This window comes from Microtus pennsylvanicus, chromosome 2 (assembly GCF_037038515.1).
Source record: "Microtus pennsylvanicus isolate mMicPen1 chromosome 2, mMicPen1.hap1, whole genome shotgun sequence".
NCBI classification, from domain to species: Eukaryota; Metazoa; Chordata; class Mammalia; order Rodentia; family Cricetidae; genus Microtus; species Microtus pennsylvanicus.
In genome coordinates this window covers 105103818-105120993 of record NC_134580.1, presented here as the reverse complement: position 1 = coordinate 105120993, position 17176 = coordinate 105103818, and the positions used below count along the sequence as shown (strand labels likewise).

Below are 17176 nucleotides of genomic sequence, written 5' to 3'. Positions count from 1 at the left end.
TAACCTGTAAGCAATCTCTTCAGTCTCATTAACTCTAAGATTTATTAACATAGAATGTCATTATCGTTGGTTCAAAAAAGAAAATGAATATTCTAATTTTCCATAGCACAGGAGTTAGACTCTATAAATTTGTTTAACTGAGCCTAGCTACCATTTGGCTGAACTATCTGAGGTAAAGAGTATCTTACTCATCTTTTTTATTTTGTTTTGTTTTTTAAGACAGGGTTTCTCTGTGTAGCCCTGGTTGTCCTGGAACTTTCTCTGAAGAGTAGGCTAGCCTTGAACCCACAGAGATCTACCTGCCTTTGGCGAGTGCTGGGATCATAGGTGTGTGCCACCACTGCCTGGCTCTTATTCATCTTTACATATAATCTCCAAGTTCATCCACAAAGAAGGTAATGACAACAAAATTAGTACATAAAATTTGCTAAGTGTTCCTGAAGTTAATCCTGACAACACATTAAGCCCTTTTCTAGACCAGTAAGGTTTATATAATACGATTCCACGAAATTACTAATTTTCAGGCAGAATTCCAATAACCTTGAACTAGAGCTCCATGATATAATAGGGCAGAATATTATCTATATATATAATAAGCTCAGTTAGAACTGGTGAGGACTCAAGAGAGGTGAATCCTGAGGTAAAGCAACAGACTGAAGGATGGTCCCTTTGGAAGGCTAAGAACTAGAACACAGATGAACCCAATGTTTAACATTAATGCCAGAACACTGATTAACAAATATTTTCTTAGGACAGAAAGAGCCTTGCTCCCAAAGAAACTAAATGTAGGGGCTGGAGAGATGGCTCAGTGGTTAAGAGCACCAGCTGCTCTTCCAGAGGTCCTGAGTTCAATTCCCAGCAGCCATATGGTGGCTCACAACCATCTGTAATGAGATCTGGCGCCCTCTTCCGGCGTGTGGGCATACACGGAGGCAGAATGTTGTATATAATGAATAAATAAATCTTAAAAAAAAAAAAAAAAAAGAAACTAAATGTAGTTAGACTTGCTCTCAAATACTTCAGAAAACACTTCAAAAGCAGTAATTGTATGTAAACTGGGCACAGAAGAGCATGCTGGTAGTCCAGGGTGGAAGCAGGAGGATCAGAAGTTCAAGGTCATCCTTAGCTACAAGTGAGCCTGAGACAGCCTGGAATCCATGAGACTAAGTATAAAAACCAAGAATTCTAAGATATATGTAAATAAATAATGTAGGAATAGGAACTTCTTGTACTGTGGTGGTTTGAATGAGAACAGCCACCAAGAGCTCATATATTCGAATATTTGGTCCCCAGTTGTTTGGGGACAACTGTTTGGAAGGATTATAAGGCCTTGTTGGAGAAGGTGTTTCCAAAAGCCCATGCTATTCCCAGTAGCATGTATCAGATGTGAGGTCTCAGCTACTTCCCCAGGGCCGTGGCTGCTACCTGCCTGTCTGCTACCACGATCCTTGCTATGACGGTCATGGACTCCACTATCCTCTGAGAGTCCCCAAATTAAATGTTTTCATTTCACGACAACAGGAAGGCAACTAAGACTGAAAGTGGGACCAGGAGTGAACTACTGCTGTGGCAGGCCTGACCATGCTGCTGTTTTCTGTTTGTTTTGTTTGTAGAAATGTGGAAGAGTTGGACTAAGAAACTACTGACTGTTATAGTGGGGCTTAAGGGACCATCTTACTAGGAGCTGAAAGACAGTGGTGCCGAAAGCAATGTGGACTGTGGAGGCCTAGCTCAAGTGGGTTCAGATGAGAACAATATTAGCAACTGTGTTAGAGATCATGCTTTTGGTATTCTGGCAAAGAATGTTGCTGATTTCTGCCCTTGTCTTAAGGATCTGCCTGAGTTGGGCAGTGGTGGCGCATGCTTTTAATCCCGGGACTTGGGAGGCAGAGGCAGGCGGATCTCTGTGAGCTCGAGGCCAGCCTGGTGTACAGAATGAGTTTTAGGTCAGGCTCCAAAAGCTACAGAGAAACCCTGTCTCGAAAGACCAACCAACCAACAAACAAAATAAATGAAAAAAATAAAAGAACCTGCCTGAGGCTAAACTGAAGAGGTCTGCACTAATGTTGTTGACTGTACCACAAGGTTATTAGTGATCACTCTTATGCAGATCTGCAATGAGAAGGAGTGAGCCAGCAAGTGGTACTCCTCCATGACCTCTGCATCAGCTTCTGCTTCCGGGTTCCTGCCCTGTATGAGTGAGTTCCCAAGCTCGCTGCTTTTGATGATGAACTGCTATATGGAACTGTGAACAAAATAAACCCTTTCCCCCAACAAGTTGCTTCTGGTCACAGTGTTTCATCACAGCAATAGCAACCCTAACTATGACATGTACAATTCTCGGAACTTAAAAAAAGTCTATTTCTAAAAGCATGATAAAATTTGTACCTACACACACACCTCTATCTCCAAGTGGATCAAGACTTAGCAAAGGACAGCTATAGGTCTGAGACAATCAGACAGCTGTTGTTTGTTTAGTTTTATTTTCAGTATTAAGAAATTAGGGTTTGGGACTAGAGAGATGACTCAGTGGTTAAGCAACCTGCTCTTCTAGAGGACCCAGGTTCAACTCCCCACACCCACATAGTTTCTCACAACTACCTGTACCTCCAGTTCTAGGGGAACTTGACACCCTTTTCTGGCTCCCATGGCACTAGGCACACATATGGTGCACAGACATGCATGCAGGTAAAACATCCATACACATAAAAATTTAAAAAATAAAATAGAAACCACAATTTTATTGAAGGCCTAAAGGACAACAAAATTAGCACAAGAATAGACATGATGAGTAAGATGTGAAAATTCTCAGATCATATAGCATCCACTCCCAATGTGACCTTCCTAAGAAGTGTCCAATAGCCTCTCTAAAACAGAATTGGTGTCATCAGAAATGATCGAATGTGGCGTTTTCTCTAATTCTTCTTAATGCTTGTGTGTTTTACTTCTTTTGTGCTTGAAAACTAAATTCTCTTTGCTGTTGATATAAATTTTATTCTAAATTTCTACTATGGAAAAATTTAAAGATATACAAACATTACAAACCTAATAAAGAGTAGTGTAAACTGGGCGGTGGTAGCATATGCCTTTAATCCCAGCACTCGGGAGGCATAGGTAGGTGGATCTCTGTGAGTTTGAGGCCAACCTTAGCTATAAAAGCTAGTTCTAGGACAGGCTACACAGTTACAGAGAAACCCTGTCTCAAAAAAAACAGAAAAAAAAAAAGAGTAGTGTAAACCCTTATTACCTCACTTACACAATTGAGTCACGGCCAACTTTATCTAATTCCTACACATAAAGATTATTTTTGAAGTAAATTCTAGATTAACATTTATTGCTATAGGCATGAATGTTTCAAAATCAAATGCATTTGTACAAGATAATATAGATGATATAGATACAGATAGTCACAGTTCCTTTGTAATACACACACACACATATATATATATGTACTGTCACAATTCTTTAATATTTTATGTCCAATTTGTACTTGAATTATCAGTTACATCACAATTTCCTTGAAAATCAGAATCCAAATAAGACTTATTCCTTTTTATTTACATGTATTTACTAGTTTTGTGTGTATATATCCATGCGTGTGTACATGTGTGTCCTCAACAGACTGTGGTCCCTTGTGTAGGTCGGAGAACACTGTAAAAGAGTCATCATGGGTTTCAGGCTTGGTGGGGAGCACCTTTACCTTCTCAGCCATCTCGCCAGCCCAGGACCCACACACTGTATTTGGCTATCTCTTCTAAAGTTCTCTATTCTGTATAGTCTCACTTCCTAGTTTTCTCTTCCATCTAATTGATGGAAATCGCGCCTGCTATTTCTCTACAGTCTATATCTTATAGTTAGTTTAGCATCATCTCTCTCTGTGTTACCTATAAGATGGTAACTAACTCTAAAGGCAGGTCTGAATTTAGTTAAATTTCACACAGGTGCTTCCAAGAGACAATCTCTATCTTTATCTGCTAAAGCAGATAATACTTCACTTTGTTTTCCTTTTTGTGACTTCTATGTTTTCATTAGCACCTATTAATAAAAATGGGCTTTATCATGAAATTTTCATAGTATACATAATCTATTTTGGTCATATTCACTCCTATTCATGGCTGTAAATGTGAATAGTTTTTATGTGCTAAAAAAAAACAAAAGAAATGTACAGTCCATCTGAAATTTAGGCTTTAGTGTTTATAAAACCCTTTCCTGGAACATATTAAATGTGCTGTCTACGGTTGTTTAGCTCTATGACAACAGAGTGGAGCAGCTGCAGCAGACAGCACATGACTCACACGGGTGAAATATTACCGTTCACCCTCTATGCTAATGCTCAAGCAGCTATGCTCCACAAGGGGAAAATGTGGGTAAGCTAGGAATGTCCCAGCAACCTGAAGGACTCTGCTCTTACACTGGTTTATTTACCACCATAAGCTGGTAAGTGCTAGGAATTTTGGTTTTTCACGAAACTTCTCCGTGAGCAAGCACAGGCTATGATGAGGTGTGGTCACGGTGTGACCTGGAGAGCCTACCTTTGATCGTCCTTTCCCAGCAGTCCCAGTATTCTCAAGAGCTGGATCTGTAACCACGGCGCTGGCACACTGTGATAACTAAACTCAACTGGGAGCTTTCCTCCCACCACTTGCTTTAAAATTGTCACAAAACTCTCAGTCAGATCTTTATATCCAGAGGAATTTTCCTACGTTAAAAAAAAAATCTGTTAATGTCTTTTCTTATCTTTCTTTTCTGACCTCAAATGTGCTATGTGGCCAGCATTATTCTTTTATATCCATATATACACATGTATACACACATTTTATAATTTCATACATCAATACTGTATTTACATTGTGTTCATTCCTCCCTCTTATTCTACCAATCCTCTCATGTCCCTCCTCCACTTCTCTCTCAAATTCATGACCTCTTTTTAATTATTATTCTCTCTCTCTCTCTCTCTCTCTCTCTCTCTCTCTCTCTCTCTTTCTCTCTCTCTCTCTCTCTCTCACACACATACACACACAACCTGCTGAGTCCACTGAGTGTTGTTCACATGTGTATGCGTTTAAGATAACCACCTGGTATTAGATAGCTTATTAGGGGCTCATCCCTGGAGAAGACCGACTCTCCGTAGCCATTAGCTGCCTGTAGCTCTTCATCGAGGGGTGTGACCTTGTGAGATTTCCCCCATCCACAATGGGATGTCACCTGGTATCATTGTTCAGGCTTTGTTTAGGTGACCACATTGTTGGGATCATGTGTGTAGCTCCCTCTCACACTGTAGAAGATACTATCTCACAGCACATGCCCTGACCTTCTGGATCTTACAATCTTTCCATCCTTCTCCAGGGTGTAGGAGTTGTGTTGTAGATGTAACTATTGCGGTTGGGCACCTCACAGTCAGTTGTCCTCTAAAGCTGGACCAGTGTGGATTGGAACTCCCAATCTTTCTTGCATAAAATCCATATTATTAGCAATTTATAAAAGTTACATTTAGAAGTAAATAGCAGCATAAAATATATTTATGTGTGTGAGTATAGTAGATATCTGCACATGTGTGTACAAGAGTGTGTGCCTATGCACATGCAGAGCCCAGAGGAGGATTCTGGGACTCCTGCTCTATCACCCTTTGCCTTATTCTCTTGAGGCAGCGTTTCTCACTGCACCTAGAACAAGACTGTCAGCCAGGAGGCCCTAGACCCCTTTTGTCTCTGCCTCCCTCAGCACTAGGGCTACAGGCACACATGGATCGCAGCACTAGGGCTACAGGCACACACATGGATCACAGCACTAGGATCACAGCACTAGGGCTACAGGCACACACATGGATCACAGCACTAGGACTACAGGCACACACGGATCACAGCACTAGGGCTACAGGCACACACATGGATCACAGCACTAGGACTACAGGCACACACGGATCACAGCACTAGGGCTACAGGCACACACATGGATCACAGCACTAGGATCACAGCACTAGGGCTACAGGCACACACATGGATCACAGCACTAGGAATACAGGCACACATGGATCACAGCACTAGGAATACAGGCACACAGGGATCACAGCACTAGGGCTACAGGCACACACACAGATCACAGCACTAGGGCTACAGGCACACACATGGATCATGACACTAGGACTACAGGCACACACGGATGGCCATGCCCAGCTTTTACATGTGTGCTAGGATCTGGTCTCAGACCCCCCTGCTTGTGCACAAGCATTCTTACCCATGGGCCAACTCTCTAGCCTGATAATGGTATTAAGTATTAATCATTTTATTGAAATATCTGCATTTTCTTCAAATTCCATAGTGATAGTTGGTAACAACTGAGCACATGCTAAAATTACCAACTTACCTTAATCATCCTAAGGTATATATGCAAAGAGGCAGCCATGACACCAACATCTCTGTCACAAAGTGCTTTCCGAAATTTAGTATGGATATGTTGTACTTGATTAGGAGCAATGACATAAAATTTGTATAATGCCAGAACTGCTTTTCTTCGTATAATCTCCCTAAGGGTAAAAAATGAAATATAAACAAGGCAACCTGGGCTACCAAGTTAATTATTTATTCTAATGCAGCAAAGTATGAAAAAGACATGACCATTGTCTTCAGGATCTCACTGAAGCTCTGGTCACCTACAGAATGAACAGTAGAGACACTCAAAAGGTTCCAGCCTTAGCAGTTGGCGACTGCTGGGGACATGGCCACTGTCAGGTTGCTTATGTGCTGGTGGATGGTTCAACACCCATGCATGCATGGGCAGCACTAACTGGACTCGGTTGGCTGCTGTTATTGTCAGTATTATTAGAAGGAGGGGAAAAGGACATAAAGGTGAAGAGGTTGTGTTGGGAGGGCTTGGGGAATTAGAAGTGGATATGATCAAGATACATTGTACCGATGTATGGAATTGTAAAAAAATAAATAAAATACACACTTAAGTAAATTTTTGTTTTGAAAAAAAGTCACGAAAACTATGTCAAAATAATTTACTTACTTAGGATGCTGAAGTTTGTCTTCTATTAATGGAAGAACGGCTGGAATCATCTCTCGAGGGAAAATCTGGCTGACAACAGTGAGGGCCATGCATACTTCTACCAGGTTAGTGCTCTGCAGGTCCTGCCATAAGCACGAAAGAAGACAGTCTGCACAAACCAAACACCACAACAATCCTGCTTGCTTATAATCTCTCCTCTTTATAAGCAATTTATATCCTACAAAATACCCCCCCCCACACACACACACACTGATTTCATTTTCCGTAATAGTCAAAGGCTGCTGACTGGCTACAGGCCAGAAGAGTCTCCTTTGTTATAGCACTCTAATTTTTCCAAATTAATAAAACAACTTCACAAACTTTTCTAGTTAACATAAATGGAGCTTTAGAATTTATACAATAAAAAGTATATGCTCATACATACTCACATACACACAAAATGGCAGGAATTAATAGACACCTTATAATAATAACTATGCATACTAACTGCCTCATTTCAACAATTAAAAACACAGAATACCATACTGCATGTGTGCTCCACCCTGCCTGGCAGTTTGCAAGTGTTTTATTAAGAATTTTGATATCAATTGGAAGGTGGTGGGGCACACCTTTAATTCCCAGCACTTGGGAGGCTGAGGCAGGCAGATCAGTGAGTTTGAGACCAGTCTGAGATACATGAGATCCTGTTTCAGAAGGGGGGGGAGGAGAATGGAAAGGTCTTACACACACACACACACACACACACACACACACACACACACAAATAAAACAGAGCTGGAATGTAGTTCTGATGGTAGAGTGTGTTTAGCACGCACAAAACCCATGTCATAAACCAGATGTAATGGTGCACACTGCAATCTCAGGAGGGGTGGATCCAGGAGGATCAGAAGTACAAGGCCAAAAATATACAGCTAGGCATGAGGCACACACCTTTAATCCCAGCCCTTGGTAGGCAGAAGCAGGCAGATCTCTTTGAGTTTGGCACAAGCCTGATCTACACAGTGAGTTCCAAACCAACCAGAATCTAAAAAATAAAATAACAAAAACCCCTTCTAGATGTGGCTCAATGGTAGTTCCTGCAGAGGACTGGAGTTTAAATCTCAGTGCCTAGGCCAGGCATCTCACAACTGCCTGTAACTCTTGCTTCAAGGGATCTGATGCCCTCTTCTGACCCCCACAGGCCTCTGCCCTTACATCCACATATAATTTAAAAAATAAGCCTTTAAAAGTTATCTAAGACAATTCCATAAGTAAACATACACTTTCAAATTATTTAAGTAACTATGACTACAGAGAAATGTCATATGAGAGCAGAAATAAGACTTCATATTAACCAGCATACAATATGATACAGTACCTTTACCACTGTATTCACAAGAAGAAGCAAAAGTTCATGACTTTCATGTAGAAATAAAGAAACAGCCAAATAACCTATTAAAAAATGAAGAAAAAGTTTTCATTACTAAGTATCCCCCAAAATTCCTTTCCTAGTAAGTTAAAGCCCATAAATAAATCCAAGTGTGAAGCATATCAGTTACAGGTAATATAAAAACAAAGTGTAAATACAGGGTTAACAAACTTCTCTAAGATGATTTCAGGTGTCCTTAGTCCTGCACATTCAGAATCACAGATTCTACAAGATAGATACCAAATTAAAGCCCCATGAATGTCAGAGATCTAGTGAAAATCTCCACATGATCAATCAAAATATTCTCTCTTAGAGCCAAACGCAATTATTCAAAAACCTAGTTATTAAGTTAGCATCAAGTCACTGATGATTTATTATCTATAATCCTGTTACTCACACCTTACTTTCTCAATCTGAAGACAGTGTTGAGTAACAGTTCACTGTCCAATGAGCATTCTGTTTCAAAACTGTTTTAGGGCAGAGGAATGAATGCACTGACATCATGACAGACACGATGAACACGGGACCCATGCACTTGACGGAGTTTCTGGAGACTTTTCATACAGGCAATGATATTTATTAGTTACTATGTGTCAGTAACTACAAGCTTTGCCTCGTTTAATTCTCCAAACAACCCTATGAAGTAGGTAGGATTACTATGCCAGTATAGAGATGAGGTCAAAAGAAAGGCTAACATCCCAAAGTCTCTAGCTATGACATGGAGGAACCAGGACTCAGACGCAGACAGAGTCAGTCCCCACGTACCTACCTCTCATCCTCACTCTTCTTCCTCTTTCAGTCCTTTCACTAGAGATACTAATGTTAGCTATCCTTACTATTACCTAGGAACTATGTGTCCTTGTCCACTATACAACAGAAATCATTCAGCAACTTCTAGTCCCAAAACCACAAAGGAGCAGCACACCCAACTCTAATTTTTCAATACGGAGGAAAAAAGCTATTACTCCCCAAAGGGAGGAAAAAGCTGACTAGGCCAGGCAGTACCCACAGCAGAAGCTACGCCTTCTTCAGGTAAGGTATCACCCTCACCCAAGTCACCAAGACCAAAGTCAATAAACTAGTTCAAAGGTCATATTAAAGAAACCTTAATTCGCTGGGCGGTGGTGGGGCACGCCTTTAATCCCAGCACTCTGGAGGAGGCAGATCTCTGTGAGTTCAAGGCCAGCCTGGCCTATATAAACTCCAGGTCAGCCAGGTTTCCAGGTTTGTGTCTCAAAACAAACAAATAAACAAAACGAGCAAAAGAAGAGTTTGTTTGGGCTCCCAATTTGAGGGCTAGCTACTGTGTAGAGAAGACACAGTGGAGGCAGCTGATCACACTGTATCATAGGCAAGAGGCAGAGAGCAGTACATGACACAAAAATAAAATTGGAAATAAAAAATGAATGTTAAGTATAAAAATTAAAATGTAACAAAAGTTATTCAAAGTAATCACACCACCTATTCTGGCTAGTCTTTTTGTCAACTTGAAAGAGGACCCTCAACTAAGAAAATGACTCTATTAGACTGGCCTGTAACCAAGTCTATGGGGGCATTTTCTTAATTAATAATTGATGTGGAGGGGCCCAGCCCACCTCTGGGCAGGTGCTATAAAAAAGGAGGGTAAGCATGCCTTGGAGGAACAAGCCAGTAAGCAGAATTCCTGCATGTTCTGTGCTTTAGCTTCTGCCCTGAGCTCCTGCCCTGACTTCCCTCAGTGATAGACTGTGGCCTGGGAGCTGTAACCTGAAACATGCCCTTTCTTCCCCAAGTTGCTTTTGGTTAGTGTGGTGGCTAATCTTGTCAATCTGATGGCATCTGGACTCAACTAAAACCCAAGTAGCAGGGCACTCCTGTGAAGGATTCCCTGGGTTGGGACACTTTAGGTGAGAAGACCCACCCTAAATCTGGGCCATTATCTCCTGGCTCTTTGCCTGCGTGCCCTTACTCTCACTAGCAAGTCCATCAATCCTGTCGCTAAGGCATTACTTTGATGATACAGATTCCAGCACAGACTGAAGATTGGCTGAGACATCCAGCCTTGTGGGCTGAGCAACTGCCAGATTCTTGGCCTTCCTGTCAGGAGTCAGACCACAGCCTGAAAGTCACTCCAATAAATCACACATATAAATATCCATCCTCTAAAGAACCCCAACTAATGTAGCAAGTGATTTACCACAGCAGTAAAAAGCAAATTAAGACACCACCAATTATCTGTATTTTTTTCCTTTTTTTGTTTTTGCTTTTTTTGTTTTTTAATTTGTTTTGTTTTGTTGAGACAAGGTCTCTCTATGTAGCCCTGGTTGGCCTGGGACTCACTACTTAAGATAAGGCTGACCTTAAAACTCCGAGATCTGCCTGCCTCTGCCTCCCAAAAGCTGGGATTAAATATATGTGCCATCACCACCAGCCCCAGTATTTTCAATTATCTGTTGTTTTCAAGAATTCCTGCCTATGCCAACACAGTAGTCAGCCAGGTAACAAGAGAGAAGGCTGAAGTCCTGTAGTAGGAGGCCACTTGTTTGTTCCCGGCTGCTCAGACCTGAAATAACCAACAGAACTGTATTAATTAAATCACTGCTTGACATGTTAGCTCTAGCTTCTTACTGGCTAACTCTTTTTTTTTTTTTTTTTAAATTTTCGAGACAGGGTTTCTACGTAGCTTTTGGTTCCTGTCCTGGAACTAGCTCTTGTAGACCAGGCTGGCCTCGAACTCACAGAGATCTGCCTGCCTCTGCCTCCCGAGTGCTGGGATTAAAGGCGTGAGCCACCACCGCCCAGCTACTGGCTAACTCTTATATCTTAATTTAACCCATTTCTATTAATCTGTATATTGCCATGTGGCTTTAGCTTACTGGGTAAAATTCCATCTGGCGTCTGTCTCTGGCAGGGCTACATGGCTTCTCCTGACTCCACCTTCTTTCTCCCAGCATTCAGTTTAGTCCCCCCCTCTACCCTGCCTAGTTCTACTCTGCCCTATCAACAGGCCAAGGCAGTTTCTTTATTAACCAATGGTATTCATAGCATAAAGAAGTGAACCCACATCAAAGTTTCAAACACCAATGAACATAAAAAAGAAAAGTTTCAGACATATGAAAACTCTCAGGGGGCTGGGAATCTAGAAAGCACAAAATCTTAGGTTCACATAGCCAGGAGTGGTGGTATAATCCTAGACCCATGGCTCTATGATAAATTAGAGGCCAGTCTGAACCATATCAGACTAGCTCAAAAAAAAAAAACCAAAACAAAACAAAAAACCCCCAACAAAACAACAAAAGGAATCCCCCCACTACACAGAATTTTCAAGGTACAGCTTGGTACCTAAGCACAGTGGTCACAGGAACAACTCTGTCAGGAAATAAAATGCTTGCAGAACTAGTCTGAAATACACAGAAGAGCTTTCTGAAGACAATGAAAGCCTGGAATTAAATCCCAGAGTTATAGAAGCTTTGAAAGAAATCAATTTTAAAGTAAATTACTAATAAAAACTTCTTTATCGGGATTATAAAAAGTTTGAATTAGTATGAAAACCGAAACATTAATCAATAGTAAGAAAAGCCAGATATCACCATGAGGGACCAGATGGAGGGACTGATCATTAAATTAATGGGGTTAGACAGGCTTCTTAAAGTATGAGTTACTAAAGAACAATTTACATACAAGAAAGTCATCTCTTTTATATGTAGTTTAATGGATTTTACAAATGTATGTAGCATCTCATTATCCCATGATCAAGTACCTTTTTTAATCGTCCCTATAACTCCAAAATGACTCATATCCAATTTTACGTATAGACTTTGTGTTCTAAAGGGCTAGCGTTGGAAATCTGAGCTGGGATATAACTCAGTGGTAGAGAACTTGCCTGTGCATGTGAGGGTCTACAGGACTACAAAAAACCCGAGGACTATAAAAAAGAAAAATATATAATGCAATGCTCTAAAAACATAACATATACCAGCCATCATTTTAACCTTAGAGAAGCAGTAAGAACAGAAGTCTTAAACATTTACATACCCACTCTTTTTTCCAAGAGGTTTCCTTGTTGAGCCAACTTGATTGCATGTATATATCCAAAGGAAGCGTCATAGCCAAGCATTTCACAATATATAAGTCTCACCATACATTCCTTCATCATTTTCTGAAAAGCGAAACATCCCATCACTACGTAAACAAATGAATACTTTCAATTTTCTGTATGCCACACTCATTTAACAAGGGAGTCATTTATCCTGGTGATGAAGAATTGCCTAATATCAGAATATAGAAATAAAAGTTGCTTCTAACAATCACCAACACTACTAAGTTAAAAAAATTAGTTCAATATTTTATTGACAATGATACTATAAACTACCTGAAGCTAGTTCTAATTCTATGTGCCCAGAGAAGTTTCATTAGAGGTGTTCCGCAGACAAAATTTCATCCATGGCGACCATCTTTGGCATTTAAAACCAATTTGAGCTGGGTGGTGGTGGCACACACTTTTACTCCCAGCACTCGAAAGGCCAAAGCAGGCGGATCTCAAGAGTTTGAGGCCAACCTGGTCTATAGAGCATGTTTCAGGACAACCAGAGCTGTACAGAGAAACCCTGTCTCAAAAAACCAAAGGGGGGAAAATCGATTTGAATATATTTTGCCAAATGAAAACAATCTAGAAAATTGATACAAGTTGGTAATATACTCTGTAATGAAAATAGTCTATTTTAAATATCAAACTGCAAGCCAGCTGTGTTCCTTTCATCCTAGTACTCAGGAACTAGGTAGGAGGCTGAAGTGTGAGCCCAGGAGTTGGAGACTAGAATAAAGAACCATCTCAGGCCAGGTGGTGGTGGCTCATACCTTTAATCCCAGCACTCAGGAGGCAGAGGAGGATGGATTTCTGTGAGTTTGAGGCCAGCCTGGTCTATAAGAGCTAGTTCCAGGACAGGCTCCAAAGCTACAGAGAAACCCTGTCTCAAAAAACAAAAACAAAAACAAAAACAAAAAAAAACAACAACAACCAAACCCTCAAGAAATGGAGGGAAACAATTAAACTGAACACAGGCTTCTCAGCATTATTATATTACAGCTATGTAATCATCTGCTGTATAAGAACTCTTTTTCTCTTTTTAAATGACTCTCAATACTGTGAACTGAGAGGCATAATTTCATGAACCATTTGGCCATTACAAACTAAAATTCTTTTTTTTCCCCAAGACGGGGTTTCTCTGTGTAGCCCTGGCTGTCCTGGAGTTCTGGAACTAGCTCTGTAGACCAGGCAGATGTCAAACCTATAGATGCAGGTAGTAAAGAGAACCAACTCCTACACCTTGGTCTTCACACACATCATGGCATGCACACATAAGCACAGGCTTACATACATACACACACTAAAAGTTTCAAATGTAATAAGTGTTAAGTAGCAATACACACTGCATACATTTTCTGTTGAATTGATACAGTGTATCCCATAAAGATAGAGTTAGAACATGTCAATTAAAAGGAAGGTAACAACAAGCACCCAAGTCCTAATCTGAAGATGTGCAAACTGTCTCGGAGAGGCCAGCATGGAGCAGCCGGCTGCTCACTGGATAGCCACTTAGTGAATACTGTTGCAAAGGCATACTCTATGGACCCAGGCTTCAAGGGCAAGTGTGCCCAACTGTGCAAGCGTACCAGTGTTGTAGTCGGAGCGGAAACAGTCGCCTTCAGGCTGCTCAGTTCCTGCTGGATCAATTTCTCTTCTTCCTGAAAAACACAATTATAGCCATTTCAATTAAAATGAAGTATCATTCTTTAGAAAAGTTACATTTCCTGGCCCATAGGAACCTCCTTGGAAAGAATAATTATTTCCAGGTTAACCTACTACTCCTCTCTATTTCATTCATTTGCTAGTAAAGATTGGCAGAATTAAAAAAAAATTCAAAATATGGGTAGCAAGATGACTCAGTGGGTAAAGGTGCATGCTGCCAAGTCTGATGATCTGAGTTCGAGTTCAATCCCTGGAACCCACATGATGGAAAAAACTGACTCCTACAGACAAGTGCCCTATCATGACACACAATCCATTAAGCACTTAAACACTGGCCCAACTATTGGCTAATACAATGCTATCTTTTTCCCCCTGAATCAGGCAGGGTTTCTCCAGGTAGCTGTTCTGGAACAGCACAGACCAGGCTGTCCTTGAACTCACAGAGGTCGGCCTGCCTCTGTCCCCAGTACTGGGATTAAAGGTGTGCGCCACCACCACCCAGCTAAACGACGTTATCTTTAAATCACACACCAAGTTAGGGCTGGAAAGATGGTGCAACAGAGAAAACTGCACACTGCTCTTGCAAAGACCCAAGTTTGGTTCCCAGCACCCACTCTGGTGGGTCACAACTGCCCAAATCTCCAGAGCCAGGGCATCAGACACTCACTTCTGGACTGAGGGCATCTGCACTCATGTACACACACACAAACACACACACAAACAAAACCCCCCCCAAAAAAACCCTAAAAGCAAAATATCTAAAAACAAACAAACCCTACAAGTGAAGCACTACCACATCGGGTTGCCTGTGCAGGTTCCAACTGCAACCTAAGCCAAAAACCAGTCTTGACAATTTCATTCGGGAGAAGGGGTAGACGGCTCAGTGTGTAAATGCACTTGCTGCTTTAGCCTGAGGATCAGAATCTATCATAAAAAGCCTGATGTGGTGAGGTGGATCTGCAATCCCCATTCCCTCCACCCCCCCAAGCTCCCTGGCCCTCCTGCTTGGAGTATAAAGCACAGAAGAAAACAAGCGAGATCTTATCTCAAACAATGGAAAGTTAGTACCAACACCAGCTGTCCTGTGACCCCTACCATATAGTACATGAACCCTCACCAACACACCACACACACAGTGCATATATATACACATTTAAAAAAATTTGCCCCTCTTACACACACACACACAAACAAACACAGTACATACATATAAACTTTTTTCTATTAAAAAAAATTGGCCACTCCTACAAATTAGCAAAAGAAAATCATTAAGCTATGGTAAGTACACCACCAATGACTGTGGGATGTGCAGCAGGCCCTGCCCAGTATAGCACAGCTACACGCCAGCCTACAATTAAAACACAGGGACATTTTACACCTTTGAAGGCATCTTGTCCTTCTTACTCCTCTCTCCACTGGCATTGAACTTACTTACACTTAGGTTAAGCCCAAAATCTTTGGAAAGAAATGTATTTTATTATTTTCCTCATTATTTAACGCATATCTGGGCTTGATAAATACCTGCTGAAGAAATTATGACACAATATTATGTTTTTAAGACATACACGCCTTAAGGCTTTGGATCAGTACCATACGCAATCCGTGGGAGTTTACTAATTCTATTGTAACTACTCGTCTTCAAAGCCCGTCTTTGCCCAAGCCGTTGGTCTAGCCTAAGAACCTCAAGCCCTGCAAAGACAACAGCACTGTCAGGGTTGTCAGCTGCGGTATGTGATGCCTCCAAGGAGGAATTAAATTAAAACTCAACAGGGAAGAAAGGGAAACTTCGTAGACGACTACAGCCCGAGACTGAAATCGCGCTGGCTCTTTGCACTCGACTGACAGCTCCTGTAATCCTCCAAGCACCCCATGGACTATACATCGGTTTGACGCTGAGAAGACACGCGGAGGGTCGTCGGACCCCTAGACTAGACAGCCGGCCTTCCTGCGGTCGGTGCAGGCAGCAAACTCCAGCTTGGGGAGTCCGCCCGGGCGCGTCCGACTAGCTGACCGGAGCCTCCGGCCCGGCCCACCCCACCCCGCCCTGCCGACCTACGTGCTTGGACGAGAGCGCAGTGACGCCGCGGATGAGGCCGCCCAGCCTGGAGAAGAAGGGAGCTCTGGAGGCCGCAGGCCCTCCCAGCTGGTTCTGCAGGAAGAGCCCCGGCAGCGCCGTGAGCGTCCTCTCCACCATGTCGCTCATCGCGGCCTCCCGTCGCGGATCCTTCACGCCGAGCCTCCCAGCCTCCGTAGTCACTTCCGGCGTTTTGAATAAGAAATCTTTATTCGCGCCGGGGTGGTGCGAGCAAGATGAAGTTCCTAGGGAGACCGCCAGGGGACGCACGAACCTACGAGAAAGAGCTGAGTCCTCCAGAGGCACGAAGATCACCCAGCAGCGGTGAAATGGGTGCGCTTGAGTATTCTTGTATTTTGTAGATTCTCCCAAGTAGTAGGTTGATGAATTCATGCCATTCTCCTGCCTCAGCCTCCAGGTAGTGGAATTACAGACCTCATCCACCATCTTCTTTATCTTCTTTATCGTGCTTCACCTGAAACTTCGTCTGTGATAGGTGAAATTTTTTTTTAAAAAATCTTTAAGTTGTTCTTGTACCTATTCCTCAACAAAAGAAAAAAGATTGCCCAACAGAGTAGTTCTGCAAAGATAAATTTTAATTTATTGAAAAATTTCTCAATATTTAAATTTTATTTAAAACAGATTTTTCGGTAGAAGTTAATGTTCAATGCCCAAAAAATTTTTATTTATTTTTAATCTAGACGCCTCTGTTAGTTTAAAAAAATTAGAAAATTTATTTTCTGGGCTTGTGTAATGGTATTTGCCTGTAATTCCCGCACTTGGGGGTGGGAGGAGCAAGAAAGTTCAAGGTCATTATCAGCTGCACTTCAAGTTCAAAGCAAGCCTGGACGGTGTGAAACCCTCCCTTGTCTTAAGTTTCCCCACCCCACCCCCCAAGTTTTATTTTCTTGCATCTGAAAAATGCTGGAAAAGCAATATCAGATACTTCTCCGACTCA

At 41.8% G+C, this 17176-nt stretch overlaps 1 protein-coding gene across 2 annotated transcripts in view; it reads right to left on the bottom strand.

The window, feature by feature from the left end:
• Ap4e1 (adaptor related protein complex 4 subunit epsilon 1) overlaps positions 1–16412 on the bottom strand; it is a 55509-nt gene extending 39097 nt beyond the window's left edge. Inside the window, exons 1-7 of one of the 2 annotated variants that reach the window (XM_075962074.1) lie at positions 16201–16412; positions 14069–14140; positions 12431–12554; positions 8366–8439; positions 7009–7130; positions 6364–6523; positions 4533–4699 (exon numbers count right to left, since the gene is read on the bottom strand). In XM_075962074.1, the coding sequence (XP_075818189.1) occupies positions 4533–4699; positions 6364–6523; positions 7009–7130; positions 8366–8439; positions 12431–12554; positions 14069–14140; positions 16201–16347 (866 nt within the window). In that variant the 5' untranslated portion in view covers positions 16348–16412. Of the gene's footprint in view, positions 1–4532; positions 4700–6363; positions 6524–7008; positions 7157–8365; positions 8440–12430; positions 12555–14068; positions 14141–16200 lie in introns of those variants that run through there. The other variant, XM_075962075.1, reaches the window with a different exon arrangement.
• Between the last annotated feature and the right edge of the window lie 764 nt (positions 16413–17176).